A 19,851-nucleotide genomic window follows, 5' to 3' on the forward strand; every position below is an offset into this window, starting at 1 on the left:
GACCGAGCAAGAGGAGGCGCACAGAACATTTTATTGTAAATATATATATTTTTTACTCAAATCAATGGCATATATAGGCCTATCAAAAATAATGACATGTAAACAGCTTTCCACTCATGCCATTATCCATCCTCTTCATTTCTTGCAAGTCTATTACTTACTGCAGATTCCATCAGGAAACACAAATTCAATCTCCTAACCTCAATTTCTGTTTGTGAGTCTAGGATTATTTAACTTCCTCCACCATGTGGCACTTCCTCTCTGTTTCCAGTGGAGTGTGCCTGCCAATTTGCAGGCTATAAACTAAATAGCCCATGCTAATTAAGATGGTTGGATTGGATCGGAGTGGGTGAGAGACGGATGAGGAACCCAACACAGAGCACAGCATAACAACCTGCTTTCTTCCAATTAGACACTTCGCAGCCTCCCACTGATGAAGGCCAGGTGTACTAACGTTTGTATATTTGAGGTATTTTTGAACATGTATTTACATAGTTTAAGGGATACACCAGATCATGTAAACAGTTCTGCATAGGTTGGCACGTGATCCTCAAGGACGTGTGTTTACATCATTTTGCTTTGAGGGTATGTTTAGCTTCAGTGTGACCTTTGGTTGTATTTAAACCGTGACAAAAGGCGGTGCCAGTCCCGGTGCTTGACATCTAGTGATCACCAAGCCTTTAATCATAGTAATAAACGGCCTGCATTCTTTGTATGCGACTTTACTGGCACGCACAAGTTGCCAATTCCTTCATTATCAGATCATCTGTGCATCATCATTAACGTTACATGTGTTTGCCAACACAATGTTTTCCCAGCTAATACTCTGCTTGTTGATAAGACGCGCTAATCAGCTAGCTTTGTATCCCTCGCTCTGCTTGGCTCTCTGTCTCCGTCAAAGAAACCACACACTTAATTGATCTCAGGGCCTCATTCTTGGCTCCCTGCACTGCAGTAGTCAAAACATGGAGTCTATTCATAGAATAATGAGGGTTTTGGTCTACTGAGTAATAACAGTTCCTTCACAAAACTCTGTATATGGGGACAGTCCCGACAGAACCAGCAGTTGGGGCTGTTTTTCCATCTTTTCTGTGTATTTTATATTTAATACAGATTGCTGATTTCATTGCATCATACATATTGCTGCTGCCCTGTGAAAACCACTTGTCAATTTTTTTCATTTTTAAAATGTTTTACGTAAATGGGGTTTCCGCATTCCAGACATCCCATTAATGTGAACATTTTTGAAAATTTTGAGAAAATAAAACCCAGTACTACCCAGTGGGAGCAACACCATTTCTATTAGCCTAGGATTTAATTCTATAAACTCTGTCTGGCAACAACCACCTTGATTGTTATTTGACCAGCAAAATAAAACAATTTAGTTTCAAAAGTCAAAGATTTTTTTTTTTATTATTGTGTGCTATTTATCACAAAGCCACTGGAAGACATTTAGTCCTCTACACTTGGAGTGGTATTGTTTAGATAAGGCCAAGTAAATTTTAGATATACATTCAACTCATGTTAATAATTGTATTGTTTTCATTTAATATTTGCTCAGTGATTAATGTATAAGGTGTTACCTTCTCTTCAAAAAGTATTGTAAGCACAATTCACCTCTGGAATTGTTGATCTGGCTCTAACTATGTAGACTCATTAATGGAATAGTCCTTGTATGTCCTCAGCTCTCTAAGTATGTGTTCTGTACTACATTACTATCACCACCGGGCCCCTTGCACATTTCAAATTCAAATCTATGATAATAGACGGGACTGGAAAATACCACGCTAATCAAAGGAAGAATGTTGTGGATTTAACTGGTCCATCATGGGGGATCAGGCAGTGTGGGCACGGATGAGCTTCCATTTGGTGGGGTGGAGTGTCACTTTGATCTTGTAAATGGACCCACACTCCACCAGCTGCGTTGCTGTGGTGGCGACACTGACACATACACACACACGTGTATGTCAAGATTAAAATGAAGATGGGGACCTTGCCGATCGTTCATCATGTCTTCGGGGTCAACGGGGGCTGTCCCATGGACGTCTGTTAAGGTTAATTAATGAAAGTGGAGTCTGCCTGGTAGTCACTTGCAGATGTGTTTCAAAGCTCCTCCCTCTGGAAAAGAGAGGCGCAGCAGGGCATCTCCCCAATGTTACATCTGGGTATCTGATATGTTTTTCGTTCAGTCAGAAAAATCTGATTGTGTCGCTATATCTGTTCATTTTGTTTTTTAAACTTTGCTTCCTAAAATAGTGCCACCGGTGGTGTGACATCTGAATTTGATGCAGCTGGCATGGGATCGATTTCCGACTTGATGGCCCATTCATAACCACCCTGCAATTGACTGGCAACCACTGCAGGGCGGAGACGGCCTTTTTGCCCAAAGTCAATGAAGATAGACTCCAGCCCCTGTCGTGAATATGAAAATACAGTGGTATTGAAAATAAATGGATAGATCTATTGACAGGTGTGTTGCCTCAGCACCCTGAGGTGTGTGTGTTTTGGAGGCTTTGAACACTTTCTTGCTGATACCAAGTTCAGGCAAATCAAATTATGCCTTTACTCCATCTACAATATTTTGCATCTTATAAATAGCACAGCGATTGTGGAACATGTGGGTCTGTGAATCATTGGTTTGGAATGCAGCATATTGCATGCCATATTGCAAACATATCATTTTGATGCTTTGCTGCCTTGCTACATCACAAACAAAGCATGAAATTAGAAAGAGAGGCTCAGAGATCCTACGGAGATCTTGCAAATAAATCTTTTTAAGCTTTGGTAATTATAAGCTAGTCTTAATATGTGGGGACAGTCAGTATTTGTCCAAACCATCTGACTTACTACCGTAGATCCTTAAAATTTGGGGTAAAATGATCAAAAATGCACAATAGAGGTTTTGCTTCTCTATGTTGCTTCTGCCAACCTGTCTTGTAGATCTCATATCTTATGGAGAAACCTGCTCCATGGGTTTCGTAGTCAGAGACAAACTTGATGAAGAGCTGGTGTCCAGAGGAGACGACGGGAGAGGGGGCGATCTTGCCACAGTACTTGCCCACCAACTGACCACTCTCATCCACGCCGTCTCGCACTTCCACGTAGTCATACCTGAGTGAAAGATAAGAGAAACATTGTCACTATGAGCTGCATACACACTGGAAAGTTTAGCGTGAACACATTTCCACTTTTTTTGGTGGTTGCAAATGTACACAAATGAGGTTGAGGAGGTGTCTATATTATCATAATAACATTTCATTATACGCCACACACCCACACAAACGCTGCTGATGTATTGTCTTCCATGTGCACTGAACCTGAAGAGCAGGTGCAAAATCTATTAAATACGCACACGTGCTAAAAATTACATGCCGATGGAATTTAGATCTCCAACACCGGAGGGGAAACAGCAGACTAATTGAGTCAGAACTGGATTTAGAAGCAGATAAGCTTTGAAATTGGACTCTGGGAAATGGAGATATGAAGCAAACAGCGCGCACATACACACTGTATAAAGTATGAAGAAGGTGACTGAGATCATCGAAGGTGGTCCAAACAACCTCCGGTTGTTAATGTGCGTGCCTGTTATTATTCGTGTGTGAGAAATATTCATTTAATAGTCAGCTGGGATCGACTCAAGTATACCCGAGACCCTAGTGAAGATAAGCGGTGGAGTAGATGGATCGATGGATGGTGCACATTTTTTTATTGGGGCATTACTTTGCAGTCATGAAGATTTGCACTGCATCATACTGAGAGCGAGATAGCACGTGATCATATCTAGACATTTCAACCCAAAATATTACAAACACCTTTCCGTACTAAGCAATTGTGGCAGTTTTACACTACTACAAACAAGAACCAATTCATTATTCTGCAAATGTACCTCATGTAATGTTCATTTCCAACGTTCATTCCATCCTGTCATAGAATGTTGCATTCAATTTCTGAAAGTGCATTTTAACAATTAATTTCATAATCAACTAACTACTAAATCTGACAGACACACACATATATTTTCTCACAAAATATGCACCTTCTGGGCATAAGGATTTATGGACTCTTTTGCTTAAATCCCAAATTACTGTCCAAACAAGAAACCTCTTCAGTGATTCCATATTTACTTTAATGAAAGGGACTGCTTACAAAAAAAATCATTTACACTTGCTGATAGCTCAGGGCAGGATAATTACCATTTGTACTATTTCAATGCTGACATTTCGTCAAAATAAGCAACTAAAAGTGATCGGACTTAAAGCTTTCAACATGCATAACATTCCCACTCTTTGTTACTCTCTTGAGGTGATTTACAACTGACAAGACAGGAGATCTATTTTCTTTTTCAAAAAGCGCCAAGGCATTTGAGTATTTTTATTCTTTTTTCCTGTTTCCTGCTCTTTGTTTCCAACCAGCTGTGGGAACGGCTTCGCTCGTGCAACTATAACAAGAACTACTTTGTTTCAGCTTCTTTATCAAGTACAACGCAATAAAAAGATTACTAGGCTCATGGTGTTTTTAATGTTATTCTCCCAGTAATGTGGTTTAATGGTTAGGGAGTTTCTCTTTAAAGGAGCCCCTGAAGTAAACAAATCGCTTTTGGTTAATGATGCCTGTTACTTTCTCGGATGCAGGTGCTAGAAGTTCATTTAAGGTTTTCTAGTTTAATTAGACACCACAAATTTTATATTTCCAAATTAAGCACCAAATCTTTTTGGAGAAAAGATTAATTCCGACATGCATCGCATGGTTCTTTTATACCACATACTTGAATATGAATGGAGACATAACCATGATAATGTTTTTATTTGGCCTGTTTGAAAAGTCTCTCTTTTCACCATCCAAATTAGCTCGTCACAGCTCCAGGAAAAGATGTTTATTGCATTTTTAATCTGCCACATCCTGTTTCATTATCAGTTCAGATAGTGTTGGGAAAAGCGACACAATGGGAATACAGAGAGAATTGATTTTTTTTTTTTTTTTTTTTGCACTGCACTGTGTGTGTGTAAGGCCAAAAAGGGATGACAAAATGCCTTTATTGGTCCTTGATGAGTGGAGTGTCAGCCTGACCTCCAGTAGTTCTGCGTCGGTGACTCCACACTCTCTGTTCTAATGCAAATCCATTTAGACTCTTATCATCTGGAAGGTATTATAGTAAAATTGCTTGGTGGGGCAGTTTAACACCACTGAAAAGCCTCTCCTGTCTATTGTAGTGCCCGATTACACCTGTGAGGATTTATTTCAAAACTTGAGAGTCTTTAGAAATGACAGAGGTCATGTATCAGTCTCTTATCTATAATCATAAAGAAAACACAGCCTGGTTTTAAGTCCCAAAAGGCCCCTCAGTTTCAGGGTTAGCTTGTCATTAATGCCATAACCCGTCAAGTTAAAGTTGGACTCTGCCTCTCAGGCCCTTTGTGGTGTCATGTGGCGTCATATCACTGCGGTGGGTGTTGTTCTTATGCCTCACGACAGTATAATTACGGTGAACATTGCGCCTATTTATTTGTCTTGTCTGCTCTGGAGCTGCACACACAAACGCACGCACACCCACACCCACACACACACACACACATACACACTCACAGTGCTAATAGTGAAAATGGTTTGTCAATCCAATGGGGAAATTAAAATGAAAAAAGAAGGGGGTGTTCGGAGGGGAAAGGGGGTGAAAGTAATTCTGTACAACCTTCGCTTCATCGACTCAAATGTATTAGCCTGCCGTCTTTCTCCAGGCACAGAGCGAAAGCAATTGGCTAGCATTGGACAAGAACATTAGTAGCTTCTCGCAAAGCCAAAAAGAAGGCAACAAGCCCTCAGTCGGACAATCGAACATTTACATTGCCTGAATTTTTCCCATGGAAATAGTCAGTCTAAAAGCTGGTTATTAGTGCTTACTTGGTGTGCTTTTACAAAGGCAATGACAAAATTTGGAGGCCAATGAAAACTGGCTAGATTTCTTAATTAGCCTCATAAAGCTAAAAGAAGCTATGGAAACCCCAAAATCAAATCGCAACTGCGTTTAAGAGCAAATGCCATGTCACTGACATTTCTCTTTCTGCAGCTGTCCTGTTATAAAGACTGCTGTATGAAAACATGTCACCTACAACATGTTCAAACATCTCAGGGTAACACTAGGGGGAAAGCCTAGCAACTGAGTTGCAGGTCTGGGAGGCCCCAGAGGACTTAAAAAGGAAAATTAGCTTTTGTCAGCTGTCAGGAAAGTTGGGCCCACATGCTAACAAACTGTCACTGGGGGCACAGTCACAACATCATTAACAGTTGTACAAGATGATCGCTGAGGTGCTTTTTCCATGTTTTGATCCTGGCTCAAATAAAATGGTCTTTATTCTCAACTTCCCGTCCGTCTCGCATATGACATTCACTACCCTTCACTCAAAAACCGACCTCTACTCTATTTCCTTGAGCTGGAATATAATGTCCTCTGGGACAAAATACACTCCTTTGAGGAATGTGTTTCCAAAGTTTTAACTTAAGTGCCATTTGACATTTATTCAAGTGTCACGATTGAAAAGTGCATAAACTGTTCCGGTAACGGTTGCTGATACACAGGAGTGCAATAAATAAAAGTCCATTCACAAAGCTCAACTTTAAGGACCTCAAATGTTCCAAAAGTATGTTATAGAACGTGCAAAACATAACATAACATAACATAACATAACATAACATAACATAACATAACATAACATTAGGGTATTGAAAGTATTGATACTTAATCAACGTATCGATATTTGGTATCGGTATAAAAAAATATCATGATACTGTACATCGCGATACAATATTTTTTACCAGCTAATGTGTAAATATATATATATATATATATATATATATATATATGTATATATATATATATATATATATATATATATATATATCGCTATAGCTGTACAGTTCACTGCTTTGTGCACACACCGTAATCTGCCCACCAAATCAATGTTGAAGTATTTGGATGTGGAAAGCAACACAGCAGGATAAAACAGCCGCCAATCAGAACTGATGTGTTTTCAGAAGTGGTTCCTTGTCAGTGAGGGAAAAAGGGCGTGATTACGTCTCTTACCACGTCATTACACAGGGATGGTCGGAAAGATAAGAAGGGGTAAAATCCTCTGCCCTCAAAAGAGCAGATTTGCCCATCAAGCGGTCCTCTTTGGCTTTTATACGCCCTAATATGGCCACACTCGCATTGGGACACATTTTTAGCTGCCAAAGTTTCTGGTTTTGTGGCTAAAGCATATTCCTAAACAGCAATTATCATTACCACTGATGGAAGCAGCCAGCCTCCATCTATTACTTTTCCAAATTACACTGTCGTGTGACCTGTAGACGACAACAATCACATTAATGAATCTAGCTATTTAGACTCCATTATTACATCTAGCCACCTCGTATACAATATACAGAATAATCCTTCATTTAGATATATGAGGCCACATTGACAAGGGAAGTTTGTTTGCTTCAAGGGGTTATTTTTTTCTTGACGCTGTGTGGGTTGTGGATGCTCGCTATTCTATTGCCATGGATGGGCTAAAGCACAATTATGCATTACGATGTGCTCTGTTAATGTCTATTGCAGATATATTAATTTTTACATATGAAAGTATCCATCAAGTTTTGTTTTCTGTTGTCACAAATTTAACAAAGTCATAAAATCTGCAAAAGGCTAAACGAAAATGTACACATAATACTGTACACTGTGCTGTTTAAAGTGTGCTTTGGGAAATAAATTGCTACACGCAATGGACAGTTAAAGCAGACCTTTAAAGTATACTTTTGCGAATGAAGAGGAAAGAAAAAGATCGTGGAAAGAAAAAGCTTATTAATGGGCATTTTGCTGTGGTTGTAGTTTGCTGAAAAGAGATAGAGCGAGCGAGAGAGAGAGAGAGAAGCCCCTCATTTCTGCCGGGCCATTACAGGCAGGAATAGCTCCCATTTGTCCCACCTTGACATTTGAAAGGATCTCTGATTGCAAAGGAGAGAGGAGCAGGCAGAGGTGAGCAAAGAGAGAGTCCTCCTTAGGGGTCGGTGACGTGACCCACATGATCCGCCAATGTGGCAGCGATGAGAGGTCAAGGGTAAAACTAACAGGGCAAAAGAAGGGAGCTAAGCGGCACAGAGAAGCTATTATGTACTGTATGTCTGTATTAAACAGGTTCCGTCCCTCTGTCACGTGGATAAATAAAGATTAAAAATATACCCATGGTCAGTCACAAAGGAATTAAGTGGGCGCTTGACTAAACATTGCCAAACTCTACATGATGTGAAAGCATTAAGATTATTTACGCTAGTATTATGATCACATTTTAGTAGGATATTTTGCGTGAGGTACGGTGCAAGATTGTTATAAACAAATGTGGAGGTGTCGCAAGGGATTTAGGATGCAGTTTGTGCATACTTGGAAAAAGGAAACATAAGAGATGCAGCACTCAAATGAACCCAGTCATCTACACTCCAACAGAAATCACAGAAGATGAGAAAACGCAACAGATCTGCGCATCAGATCATCCATCTGAGACTTTCTGCTTGTACAAGCGAGCGACGCTGGGCGGTAATGAGCTGCAAGGAGCGGACGACATTCAAAGTGGGCCGGAGATGCGAGAGAGGAGGCGAGGATGGGGAGGAGGCGAGTTGAAACTGAGGTCAACCCGAGGTAAAAGCCGTTAGATGCTGTTCGAATCGCTTTCTGCTGTCACAATGGGCAGGAAGGAGAAAAGACTTGCGTTGTGGGTGGGTTTGGGTCCGTTAGAAGGAAACTGACTTTCTGAGTGAGCTGGTGATAGATAGTGAAGGCGTAGCTTGAGAAGAAAGAACGGACAAGCCCCAAAATAATCTGAGATCACATTTTCAGCCCAATGGATGTGCTGTAGCTTTCTACATTTTTCTCTCTTTATCTTGTCATACAGTATTGACACAGCATCAAATATTCATATTTTCTATGAAGTAAATATCCAATCAAAGGGAGCTACACTATTATACTGATTTATTTGTGTATGGGTCAATACTACCAATCACAGCTGACCTGTTTTCTGAATCTGAGCCGTGATTGGTCGTTGCGAGCAGTTGTGATGTCATTTTCAGTCGACAGAAGACAAAATGGCCGCCCCCGGCGATGGCTAAAAACGAATGCATTTTGCTGCTTAACTTATATTCCACAAACGCAAAATTAATCAGAATGCCGTGTTTCAAGTATTGGGCCTGCTGGGAACATATTCTTGAAAAAAATATGTTTGGGTTAACTTCCACTTTAAAGGTTTTTTACAGTGGCAATATTTAGTGCTGCAATTTAACCCCCCCTTGTGCATTTTAATACAGTTTAGTCCATTTTTTTGCATTTCTATTAACACGAGACATTAACACATGGGCGAAGGGCTCAAACAAAGCTTGTCTTCTTCTTATAAAAAGCAGCAACATTCCACAAAGACAGGAGGGATGACGGCGGGGGTGCCCAGTCTGGACATGTTACTCTGTGACCGGGTCACGTTGCTGGACACGCAGCCATTTGGCCGTGACTACGTGAGTGAGGTCGATTGTGGTCAGACCCTGAGAAAAAATCTTGTTTGGGATTGTCCTCGGTCCACATAATGATCACAATCAGCTGCTACACATGGGATTAAACTGTTCAATAACTTTGATGCAAGTATAGGATGTTCCTGGTTCTTAACAGGAGCGGCAGATAAAAAATAGTAATTTAACTGCCAACATTCATCATTTATTTTCATCATTTATCATTTGCTGCTAACCAATAATTGGACCCGCTTTGAAATTCCATAGTTAGGCATGTGGTGTCCATGTCTACTTCGGGCAGGCTTACAAAATATGGTTCCAATGGGCCCCAAAACAGTTTCAACTATTTCCGTATGTCTTACGGCTGTTAAATAAACCTTTTAAACTCCATGGAAATGTCATAGAAAGAGACAAGTCTGTGGACAGAGATACCAAACAAATTGTAAATAAGTGCTGATGTACCAGCTATGAAAAAATATCTGACACATTTGTCCATTGGTGTCATGTCCCTTTGAATTGAAAAAAAAAATATCCAAAGGAAATTTAATTTATCAAATTAAAATAAATGAATTGCCTATTTTCTAATGTGAGTATGATGGGTGGCAAAGTACAGACTCTCAGCCCGCTATGGAGACAATGCAGTGAAATGTTTCTCAGATTACAGTCCACGCCCCCCCAACACACACACACAATTACTGCTGTCCAACAAAAGATATAAAGCTGTGAAAAAAACAGTGGCGGCCATGAAAAAGAAAGAGCCACTTAAGTGAGGCGAGATCAAGCAAAGAGCAAACAAAGCGAGAGATTGTGAGTGGCTCAAACTCAATCAGAGCGCAGCAGGCAAGCGCCCCATCAATCACTGCCTGCTTGTCCTGTGGCCGAAACATGCCAATGTTGAGTGGTGGACAACCACCAGCAATTTCAATCCTGCTGTGTGAAATCACAGTTGCCCAAAATGACCCTGGGGGCTTCTGGCTTAACTTCTTACTGACCAACTCTCTTACCCACTGCAAACAAACTATGTTTCACTCAGAAGCCCTCGTGGGATCTACTTAATTCTTTGAATAAAGCATCCTGGAAGTTTTGGGACCCCGTTCCTGTGACCTGTGTGGATCTGTTTAAGCACTGGGCAACAAACAGGAGACTTAGCACCGGCCCTACATCAATCAAAATCACAAGAAGCAAATACGCTTACATTACTGGGAAAAACAAGTCAGGAAAGGTTGGACATACTGTCTAGAAATAAACTTGAACTCTCTTGATCTCAAAATCCTCAACCAAAAAGAATCTAATAATAAACCTCATCACGAACACTGATTTTCTTTTTAGTTTTATCCTCCTCAAAATACAAGTTGTGTTTTGTACAGTGTAGCTTTTATTTAGATTGACAGAGAAGTATGTTTGTTTTTTATTTAGTTATTTTATGCAAACATTTCTGATAATCTTATGTTGCAACATGGCATGTTCCAAATATTAGGAAAAAAAATCTCAGTCAGTGAATTTACAGACCGCTATAAATTAAAACCCTAATAAATCTATGATATGATATTGTGTTATCACGAGGGAACTCTTATTATATTGTGCATGTGTCCTGAGACATGGCGCATGGAAGACGAACATGATCAAACTTTTTCTTTCAAACAATACACATTAAGAAGAATTTCAATTCATCCATTTTTTTCCCATGTATCCTGTTCAGGTTTGTGGGGAACCAGAGCCCAGCTGACTTCAGGCAAAAGGCACTGGATCGTGAAAAAAAAAATCTTCATTTCGCTCCAAGATACAATATTTAAACATGATTTTGTAGTTACAGTTATTTTTGCAGGAACATGTCAAAGCAATTTAAAGAGCAGTTTTTGTTTTCCAGAGGGAGACTTCAATGTAAGGAGGTCTGGATTGGTTTGGAGTTGGAAAGAAGTCCAGCAAGATGAAAGAGAGATGAAAAAAATAATAATCAACTGACATCCGAGCAACATTCCATCCATCGCAAACATGTGCTGCTACACCCTGTATCTTGTGGAACAACCAAAAAGATGGACTTGAAATCCAGCAAGTTATTTATGAACACTGCCTCTGGTCCCTTCCTTTCACTCTCCTTTTCCTATATACTTCTGCTGTGAAGTGCACCGCCCTCCCGCTGCGAGGTAGAGTGGCTCACCTCCCGCCTGTGGTCCGGTTGTGCATGAATCAAAGTGGTGACAGAGCAGCGGGGAGGATGGCAGATGCCACAGCCAGAAAGCTTTTCAATCAGGTTGCCCTTCCAAGTCTTAGCCAAGGTGAAACACTTCACCAGCGGATTTGAAAAAAAGAAAGAAAAAAAAAAACAACACCCACGGTCATTCGCACTGCTGCGCGCTTTCTATCGCACATGTGCAGGGGCCTGCTTTAATCCTGCTCATTAGCCAGGGAGTAACCTTTTATGTTTAAAAGTGATGAAGAAAGAGTAATGAGAGTGAAGGTCAATGGTGTTTCTGTATGCTGGACTCTTCTCTTGCCTCCGGTTAATTGATAAGGTGAGCACTTAACATTTATAAGCACTGTGGCTTTCATTTGCCTTCAATGGCTCACCTGCCTTGTCAACTGCTCTGTTTTTGAGAAGAAGTAATGGGGAGCGCAAACAAGACCAAGTTTCACCATGTTGTCAAAATATGTTTGCGATAATTGTTGTGAAGAGCAAACAAGAAATGTTCAAAGTAGATTGCCCTTTCCGCTGTTGGGGTAGCGTTTCAGCGTAATTTCAGACGCAATTTGATTTCCATTGTCATCAACAGCAGTGGTCTATTGGTGTGCAAAATAGCAGGTGCATAATTTGCGACAGTTTTGTGAAAGGCGGTCATCAAGAGAACCGTTGCCACTCAACACACTTTATTTTGTCAATCGTGGCGCCACTTTGGACTCCCGCTGCATGGATGCCATTTCCGTCTGAAGAGAATAAAAGATGACAACTGAATTCAAAGAGAAGGCTGTTACATGAGCATTAACCGCCACCACGTTTGGTCAGAATGTCCATTGTTGTCTGCTAATATTTCTTTCTTGGCCAACAGAGTTTGTATAGAAAGCGACATCACAATAAATTATATTTATCGAAAATGCTTAAAAGAAGAAATCAGAAGGGGTGATGTTATCCATATGGCTTGCTTTTGCCAATTAAAAAAAATATATTTCAGTTTCAGGACAATTTTATTTTTTAAATCACCACAACTATGATAACAGTTGATAAATGACCTCAGTCTACTGCCCCTCTCTGGTGGGCTTGCAGAGGGAGTAGGAGAACTTAGAGAGGGAAGAGGGAGGAGCTTTGAGAATTTCGTGGAAAGTTACAGCTGTGTAGGTCCACCTTTCTTTATCATGGAGTTCCAATGGTATTCAGTTGGAGGGGTAAATGGGATTTAGAGAGGAGATCACCCCTTCTGTCCTTTACCCTCACTTCCATGTAACAGGTGGCACTCTTTGTTAGTGGGATTTCAAATGGCAAAGGAAGAACTAACAATAGATCCAGGGTACAGTAATACCCCGCCCCGCCTCTTTCCTCAGCTGTGGAGTCCAAACTTGGTTTGGAATACCAGGAAGGGGCATGTTGTCTGCTGGAACAGAGAATGTTTGCCTTCCCAGCAGGCCGCGCAGCTTCACGGGAGCAACACGGCAGGGGATCTGAGTGGGTAGGGTGGCGGGGGGGCCAGAGTAAAAGGAAGGCTACAATTCATTAGAGGAAAGAAGCGCTTTCCAAGCTTTGAGTTACAGCCACCTGAAGGCAGGGGGGCTCCTGCAGACTTTTGAACCGTGCTGAGGCGGGAAGCTTTCGTTCTTTCACCTACACAAAAGACTTGCTTAAGAAGGCATTCTTGAAATAACTTGGCTTGCCTAGTACCACTCTGCCGTATATCTCGCCTAGCCCCCTCTTCGTCTACTGCATCGACATTTCTCATGGAATTCTTCTCCATGGAATGCAGAGAACTCCTAGTCCCGTATTCCCATCCATGACCAAACAAATGCTGCAACATAGACTGACTGTCTGACTTGGATTGATTTTACCAGACATGTTTTTCGGAATGGTCAGCAAATGTGACGTTATCAATGATTCATAAGGACTACCAGGATCATATATATTGAAAGCTCCTTCTCCTCCATGAGTCAGCGGGGGGTAGTTGGGGAGGGAGTGGGGGGGGGTATGGCGAGAACAGCCTGCAGCTACAGATGGACGATTGAAGGTTTTGCCTGGGTTAAACATTAGCAGATTTTAAAACAGAAAAGATTGCTTAAAGAACAACAACTGTGGTCTATTTTAATGTTTAGATCAAATGCCCTTTCGAGCCTGTTTGAGCAATCAACTTTTTTCTTCTCACATGCACAGCTGAAAACACCAGATAGGCCTCACAATATTTAAAGTACAGACGAGTGTGAGGTTAATCATCTGTTTGCTTTGTTTTTTGTTTTTCCATTTGAGTGAAGCATACTTATTCAACTGATTTTAAGAGCGAATCGACTTCAAATATTTGTCCCGACACAGGCTGCGCCTCGGGCTCAAACTTCATTACCTGCAAGGGTCGGTCCCCTTCAACTCCACTCTGTGAAAGTCCACAACAGTGCGTGAAAGGTAAACACGTTGTGCATTCAGAATCGCAGGGCTCACTTAGTCGCCTTATCTTTGTGATGAAGTGGTTCCTCCTCCTCTCAGGATGCAGGCCCGTGCACTTCCCCAAACAAACCCGACAAGGGTATCGCGCACATACAACAACACCGATGCGTTCAGACCCTACTCTCTCTTTTTTTTTTTTTTTCTTCCTACCGGCACCACTTTGAGTGCTTCTTGTTTGGTTTGCTGATAACGGCCATGTTGGGGAACATGTGGTGCATGTGTGTTCCATTTGCCCACTAATTAGATTGCAAAGGCTGTGCACTGAACCGTGCACTGTAGCACCCACCCCACACCACCCGCCCACCATGTCTCCTCCGCCTCCACCCACTCTGCCAGTCAATCAGATAAGGCCATTCTGCCTCTCATCAGTGTCCATTTTGTAAAGACTGATTTGGTGAATGGAGTTGCAACATGGAGCTACAGTGTTGCCCAAAAGAACCCACCCACATGTGACAAACTGTCATATTGTGAAAGGAGCAAAACATATGAGCTCCTGGCTAAAGTTGAAAAACCACCCAAGGGTGGCTGATACTAGAGCGAGAACACCACACACGCTGGAAAGTAATGTGCAGTAGAACTCAAGACTCATGGAAACAGCTCCATTATAAAACCATTAATAATGAAACATCATTGCATCTGGTTAAAAATAGAAAACTTTTGCGGTCGGGGCAGCCCAGCTTTCCAGTGCAATCTCTGCATTGTTCACATTAGGCATCAAACGTGATATTTGTTTGCATTTAACCCATGAGATGATCCAACAGGATGCTGTCTGACTTCTGATTCATTCGGATGTGGAATAGCAATTGAATACCAGTTTAAACTTAAAAAGTACTCAGTTAAGTCTTATTTTAATCGATCTCGTGGACTCCTCCTAATGCTCCGTGTTGAGGCAAATCCTTCTATTGTAATAACTGTCGCGGAAAAAAATGAAAAAGCACATGCACTGTTGTACTTGCATTGTGGCGGTTAAGCCTCTATGCGGTTGATGTTTTTGTCCCCAAATGTCAGCAAATGCCAAATGGTGAGACTGTTCGATTTCATTGGCAATATTTGACATGCAGTGCAGTATTTGTAAGGTGCATCTCCAAGAGGTCATTCAATACAAAGAAGCCAAAACACCCAACTATCTGGCACTCAACAGTCAAAAATGAGTGGCTGGAAGTAAAAAAGAACAGAAACCCTGAATGATTCAATGATGGCGAACTCTTTAAAATCCCACCCTCTTGTCATCCAGAAAAGCTGCCTTGCTTGAGCCTTTACAGACGAGATTCTTTTTTTCCCTCCCTGTCTGTGTTGAGACACAGGAAATTCATTCCTGGCTAATTTGATTAGCATGATCATTGTTGCAGGCATCCCCCACTCCTCTTGTCGCTTCCTCACACACTCCCTTGGACAGTTTCATAGTCCCTCTGGTACTGAAATCTGACCCAAAAGAAGAACCAGGGAGCATCCAGTCTTTAAATAAACCAAACCATTAATCAAGGGAGCGGTAAAGATAGGTTCAATTGGGACTAAAAACCTAGATTTGAAAAAAAGAAGCCTGCAAACAGATACAGGAGCCATTCAAGGAGGGACAAAGGGAGAGTGGGTCCAGGTTTTTTGGGTGGAGTGATGATACAGTAACAGGATCCAGCAAAGCCCTCTACTCTCCTGAGCCCTGCAGCGTAAACAAACAGCTGAGACAGAGCGGGGCAGAGGCTCCGACACACGCTCCGAACCACACACACACACACACACACACACACACACACACATGCATAGACAGGCAATCAGAGCAAAGGCAGTCTGCCCAGCAAAGGCTCACCTCCCGGCAGCCACAATGACATAGACTCATCACATTAGTGTCCGTCTCTGATTTCATCTGCTCAAACCATCAATCTGACAACATATTGGGAGGAGGTGTTGTGTGGGACTGCCCACGACTTCACTTTTTTGACTCATCTTAATTTTGACACAGGCCTATTAAGTACGAAGCCACCCTCCTCGGTGATTATTCTAATTTCATTGCTGAAAAAGAGCCAAAGCCGATTTTTACAAACATATCACTGGCAATTCCAACTTCAGAGGATATGAAAGAAACATATTTATTCAAGACTTAATGCTATGAATCAAAGCAGCAAAAAATTCCCTCTAGCGATGCCCGATTCTGACAACAATGCAAAACTTTTCCTAGCCCAAAACCATGTAACTCCTCAATGCCACAAAGACAGGAAGTGAGGACATTGCACAACCACAGAGCTGGGTGAGATCTACTGTATGCAGTTTAAATTTGGGGTCGCATCGGTCGCTAGATGGCGCAGTTTCACGCGCAATATGTACTGTATGAAGGGTTAGAGGGGAAAATGGGGCGCTTACACAAAGGGAATCATGTCAATCTATTTCACTTTTTTTCTCCCCAAACTTCCACAAATGTCATCCACCATTTTGTACAATGAAGCATATGGTTTGTAGATTGTTTACTTTTCACCTCAGACTATTTGTTGGCATTGTAGGGGATTAGAATGCATCATAGTCACTTTTATTATTAAGCAATATGTTTACAGTACACCTAACATTAGGTCCAAAGGGTGTGTGACTTTTTCTAGGACGTAAAACCAGTTCACTTGGTACATACTTGCATTCCCGATCCTCCAAGTCAAAATGTGGATTGAAGTTGATGAGGATCCGCTGGTGGGGGCCAGGGGCCGAGATCACCCATGTACAGCGCTGAGAGGAGGTGTAAGACTGGGGGTACCCGGGAGAAGTGAGGTAGTTGGCATTTGAGATTCGGATGTTGCCTCCACATTTGTCTGCAAAATGTGAAATGACCACTATTCAAAACATGCTCAACCACTTGGGTGCAAAGACAGCGAACGAGAGAAAGAGAAGGACTGCATCAGTGAGTATCGCACACACAAAATGTTCACGGATTTATCACGTACTGTAAATTGAGCCCTGTTTAGTCTACAAATATTAATTAATCAAATAGTAAAGACTATAAATAAATTGAGCCGTTTCGTTTGGCACATAAAAAGTTGAAGAAGTCATGAAAAAAGGAGGGTTGAAACTTTTTTCAAAAATGTAATTATCAGCAAATGTATTAAATTTAGTGCTGATGTAATGAGAAGTTTTTTTCATAGCGTGCAGTTCGGTTTTAATGTAAGCAAACAAGTTTTAAAAAAGCGATGTTAAACATTTTTGGGACGCTTAGTATATAGAGGAAACTGTTTAAATAAGAAAATGCAAAAATGACGAACAAAAATAATTCAAAACATAATATTTATTTTTAAAATGTGTATCTGATTGCGAATGGGATATAACAAACTGTGGAAGGACGTTTTAACGTTTGAATACATCTAATATTTATACAGCCAAATTACAAAAAGTGACTTCTGTTCTCGCCACAAGGTGCTCGTGAGAGTTTACCAGCGGATGAGTGAGGATCACACGCGAGCTAATCTTTTAAAAAAATATTAGGATTAGTTGCCATGCAGAGTACATAAAGGGATTATTCATATAGATATCAGATGTCACTTACCGTTTTTGAAAGCCTTGGCCACCAAGAGGAATCCCATCAACAGGACAAAGACTAATCCACAATGCATCCTCGTTTTGTCAAACCCAAAATAAAATTAGCAAAAAAATCCCAGATAAACTCATCCAAAAGCCCTGTGGCTGGAAAAGTTGTCCTGTCTTGTCTTGGCAGTAGTAAAAAAAAACAAAAAACAAACAAAAAACGAGTCGCTTATAGTGAAGCTGCTGAGTGTGGACTTCAGGTCGCTGGCATCCTGTCATTCAGCTCCTCTTTCCTCTCGCATCAGCCGACTGCGCTCTTCTCACTTGCCCGGGGTTGGCCATATCCTCGCCACCGGTGCCAAAGTGCGCAGTGTGTAAAGAAATGATCCAGTCCCCCTTTGCGTCCTTTATTTTAGTCAAACAAGGAGTTGGCGGGGAGCAATCCTCGGCTGTGGAGAGGAGAAACACTTTTAAGCAGGTGCGAGCTGCACGCAGGTTGGAAACGAGCGCCGAAGTTGTGCAACTCGGAAGCAGTTCAACTCTCAGTTGAGGACACTAATTAGACAGAAGGACTCCTTAATTAATGACCACTTTTTATTCACGCAAGAGGTTGAGGTTGGCCGGCTCACACACAGCCAGTGTGTTGCACGAGCCATGCACCTTTTTATGCGTAAAAGCGGATCTGAGCTCTGACTAACAGAGCAGCGGTCGTCCATTAAGTGGAATGCCTCCCCCTCTCTTTCTCTTTCTCTCTTTTACCACCCTCTCATCACCTCTAGTCTTCTCTTACACAGAGAAGCAAGACATTAATGAAAGATGCACTCTTGTAACAGCACTTCCTGCAGGGACGGTTAAGAATAATCCCACTTGGGTCCAAATTGATTTAAAGCACAATAATGAAGTATGAGAATGTTATTATTTTTATTTTATTTTGTTATACATCGAAGTGTGCGCTCATTCAAGTCAGTTATACCCCAATCAGCGCTCGTTGCAGTGCATATAAACTCGAATAATAGTTTTTTTTTTTTATTCTCTGTGTTTGACATTTTTCACGCTCGGTTGTTATCAAGACAAGGCGATCGGAGCTTGCCCCACAGCAGTGATACAAAAAAAGCACTCTGAAATTCAAGGGGAATCAATTCAAGCATAAATGATAGTAGCAGAATTGTCCTGGTGTTTTACTCAAGGCTGCTTTTATAGGGTCACGCTGCACAAATAAGAACAAAGACGGCTTGTATTCATCATATACCAAATGTCCTCTGTCAAACCATCACACATCACATATTATCTTTGTGTAACAGCTAGCTCTTGGGCTTGTTTGATTAATAAGACAAAGGGGAAAGTTAGCTGTCAAGGAATAGTGCCCTCTCTCATCATTCAAATGCTCGCAACACCACTAAATGGCAACATTCTTTACGTGATAATAATTAAAAAGAATAATAATAAAGCTATATTCACCTGTCTGGAGGAGCGTGCATCAGTGCACTTCCAAGCTGCGATCCGACAGGCTGCCCCAGAATGTCTCTACAAATAACGTGAAGTGGTCTTTCACACAAATAAAAATAAGTTAATACACCCCCAAGCTCCTTCTTGGGTTTTAAAAAAAATTACGCCGAGGGACAACCACAATTTAGCCGATTTTCCTTCCGCGTAAAGACGCGCAGTCGATGCCCGAAGACTCCTCGCTCTCTTCCCCGCATTCAGACGCGCTTGCCGGGCTGCTTTTTTTTTGCCGCTCGCTCGCTCCTTCACCCTCGTCTCTGTCTCAACCCAGCACGGCGAACCCACAAGTGTTCCACGAGGTCGAGACGATAGTTTTAAATAACACAAAGCGACAGATAAATCCACAGCGAGCCAATAGTGTAAGTTTCTTCGCGCCTGCGTCTCGTATACGTGCGCAACTGCTGCGGCCGCTCTGATGGAAAACGCCAAAGGTTTGAGTGCCTGCCAGCCCCACACGCCCCTTTTACGAGGGATGAGTACGCGGGCGCGCGTGCATGGTCGCCAGCGCGCGTGCGCGCGTGCGAGTGGGTGCGTGAGTACGCGCAGCTGTCTTTTCTCTTTGAGCCGATATGCATTTATTGAACTTCATGCGCTGACCCGAAGGAGTTTGAAGGGCACGTTTGAAGCGAATTTCTTGAAGTTGTGGGAAGCAGTTAAGTATACTTCGTTTCTGTTAAGTAGATATTTCTGAGATTTGT

General features: G+C 41.7%; 1 protein-coding gene across 2 annotated transcripts in view; it reads right to left on the bottom strand.

Moving 5' to 3' along the window:
• nrp1a (neuropilin 1a) overlaps positions 1 to 19,574 on the bottom strand; it is a 48,075-nt gene extending 28,501 nt beyond the window's left edge. For both annotated transcript variants that reach the window (XM_086020848.1, XM_086020847.1), the window contains exons 1-4: positions 19,109 to 19,574; positions 17,673 to 18,099; positions 16,770 to 16,944; positions 2,930 to 3,111 (exon numbers count right to left, since the gene is read on the bottom strand). In XM_086020848.1, coding sequence (XP_085876974.1) covers positions 2,930 to 3,111; positions 16,770 to 16,944; positions 17,673 to 17,739 — 424 coding nt within the window. In that variant the 5' untranslated portion in view covers positions 17,740 to 18,099; positions 19,109 to 19,574. The remainder of the gene's footprint in view (positions 1 to 2,929; positions 3,112 to 16,769; positions 16,945 to 17,672; positions 18,100 to 19,108) is intronic.
• Positions 19,575 to 19,851: the final 277 nt, after the last annotated feature.

This window comes from Filicampus tigris, chromosome 21 (assembly GCF_054856515.1).
Source record: "Filicampus tigris isolate MCC_2025a chromosome 21, RoL_Ftig_1.0, whole genome shotgun sequence".
Taxonomy (NCBI): domain Eukaryota; kingdom Metazoa; phylum Chordata; class Actinopteri; order Syngnathiformes; family Syngnathidae; genus Filicampus; species Filicampus tigris.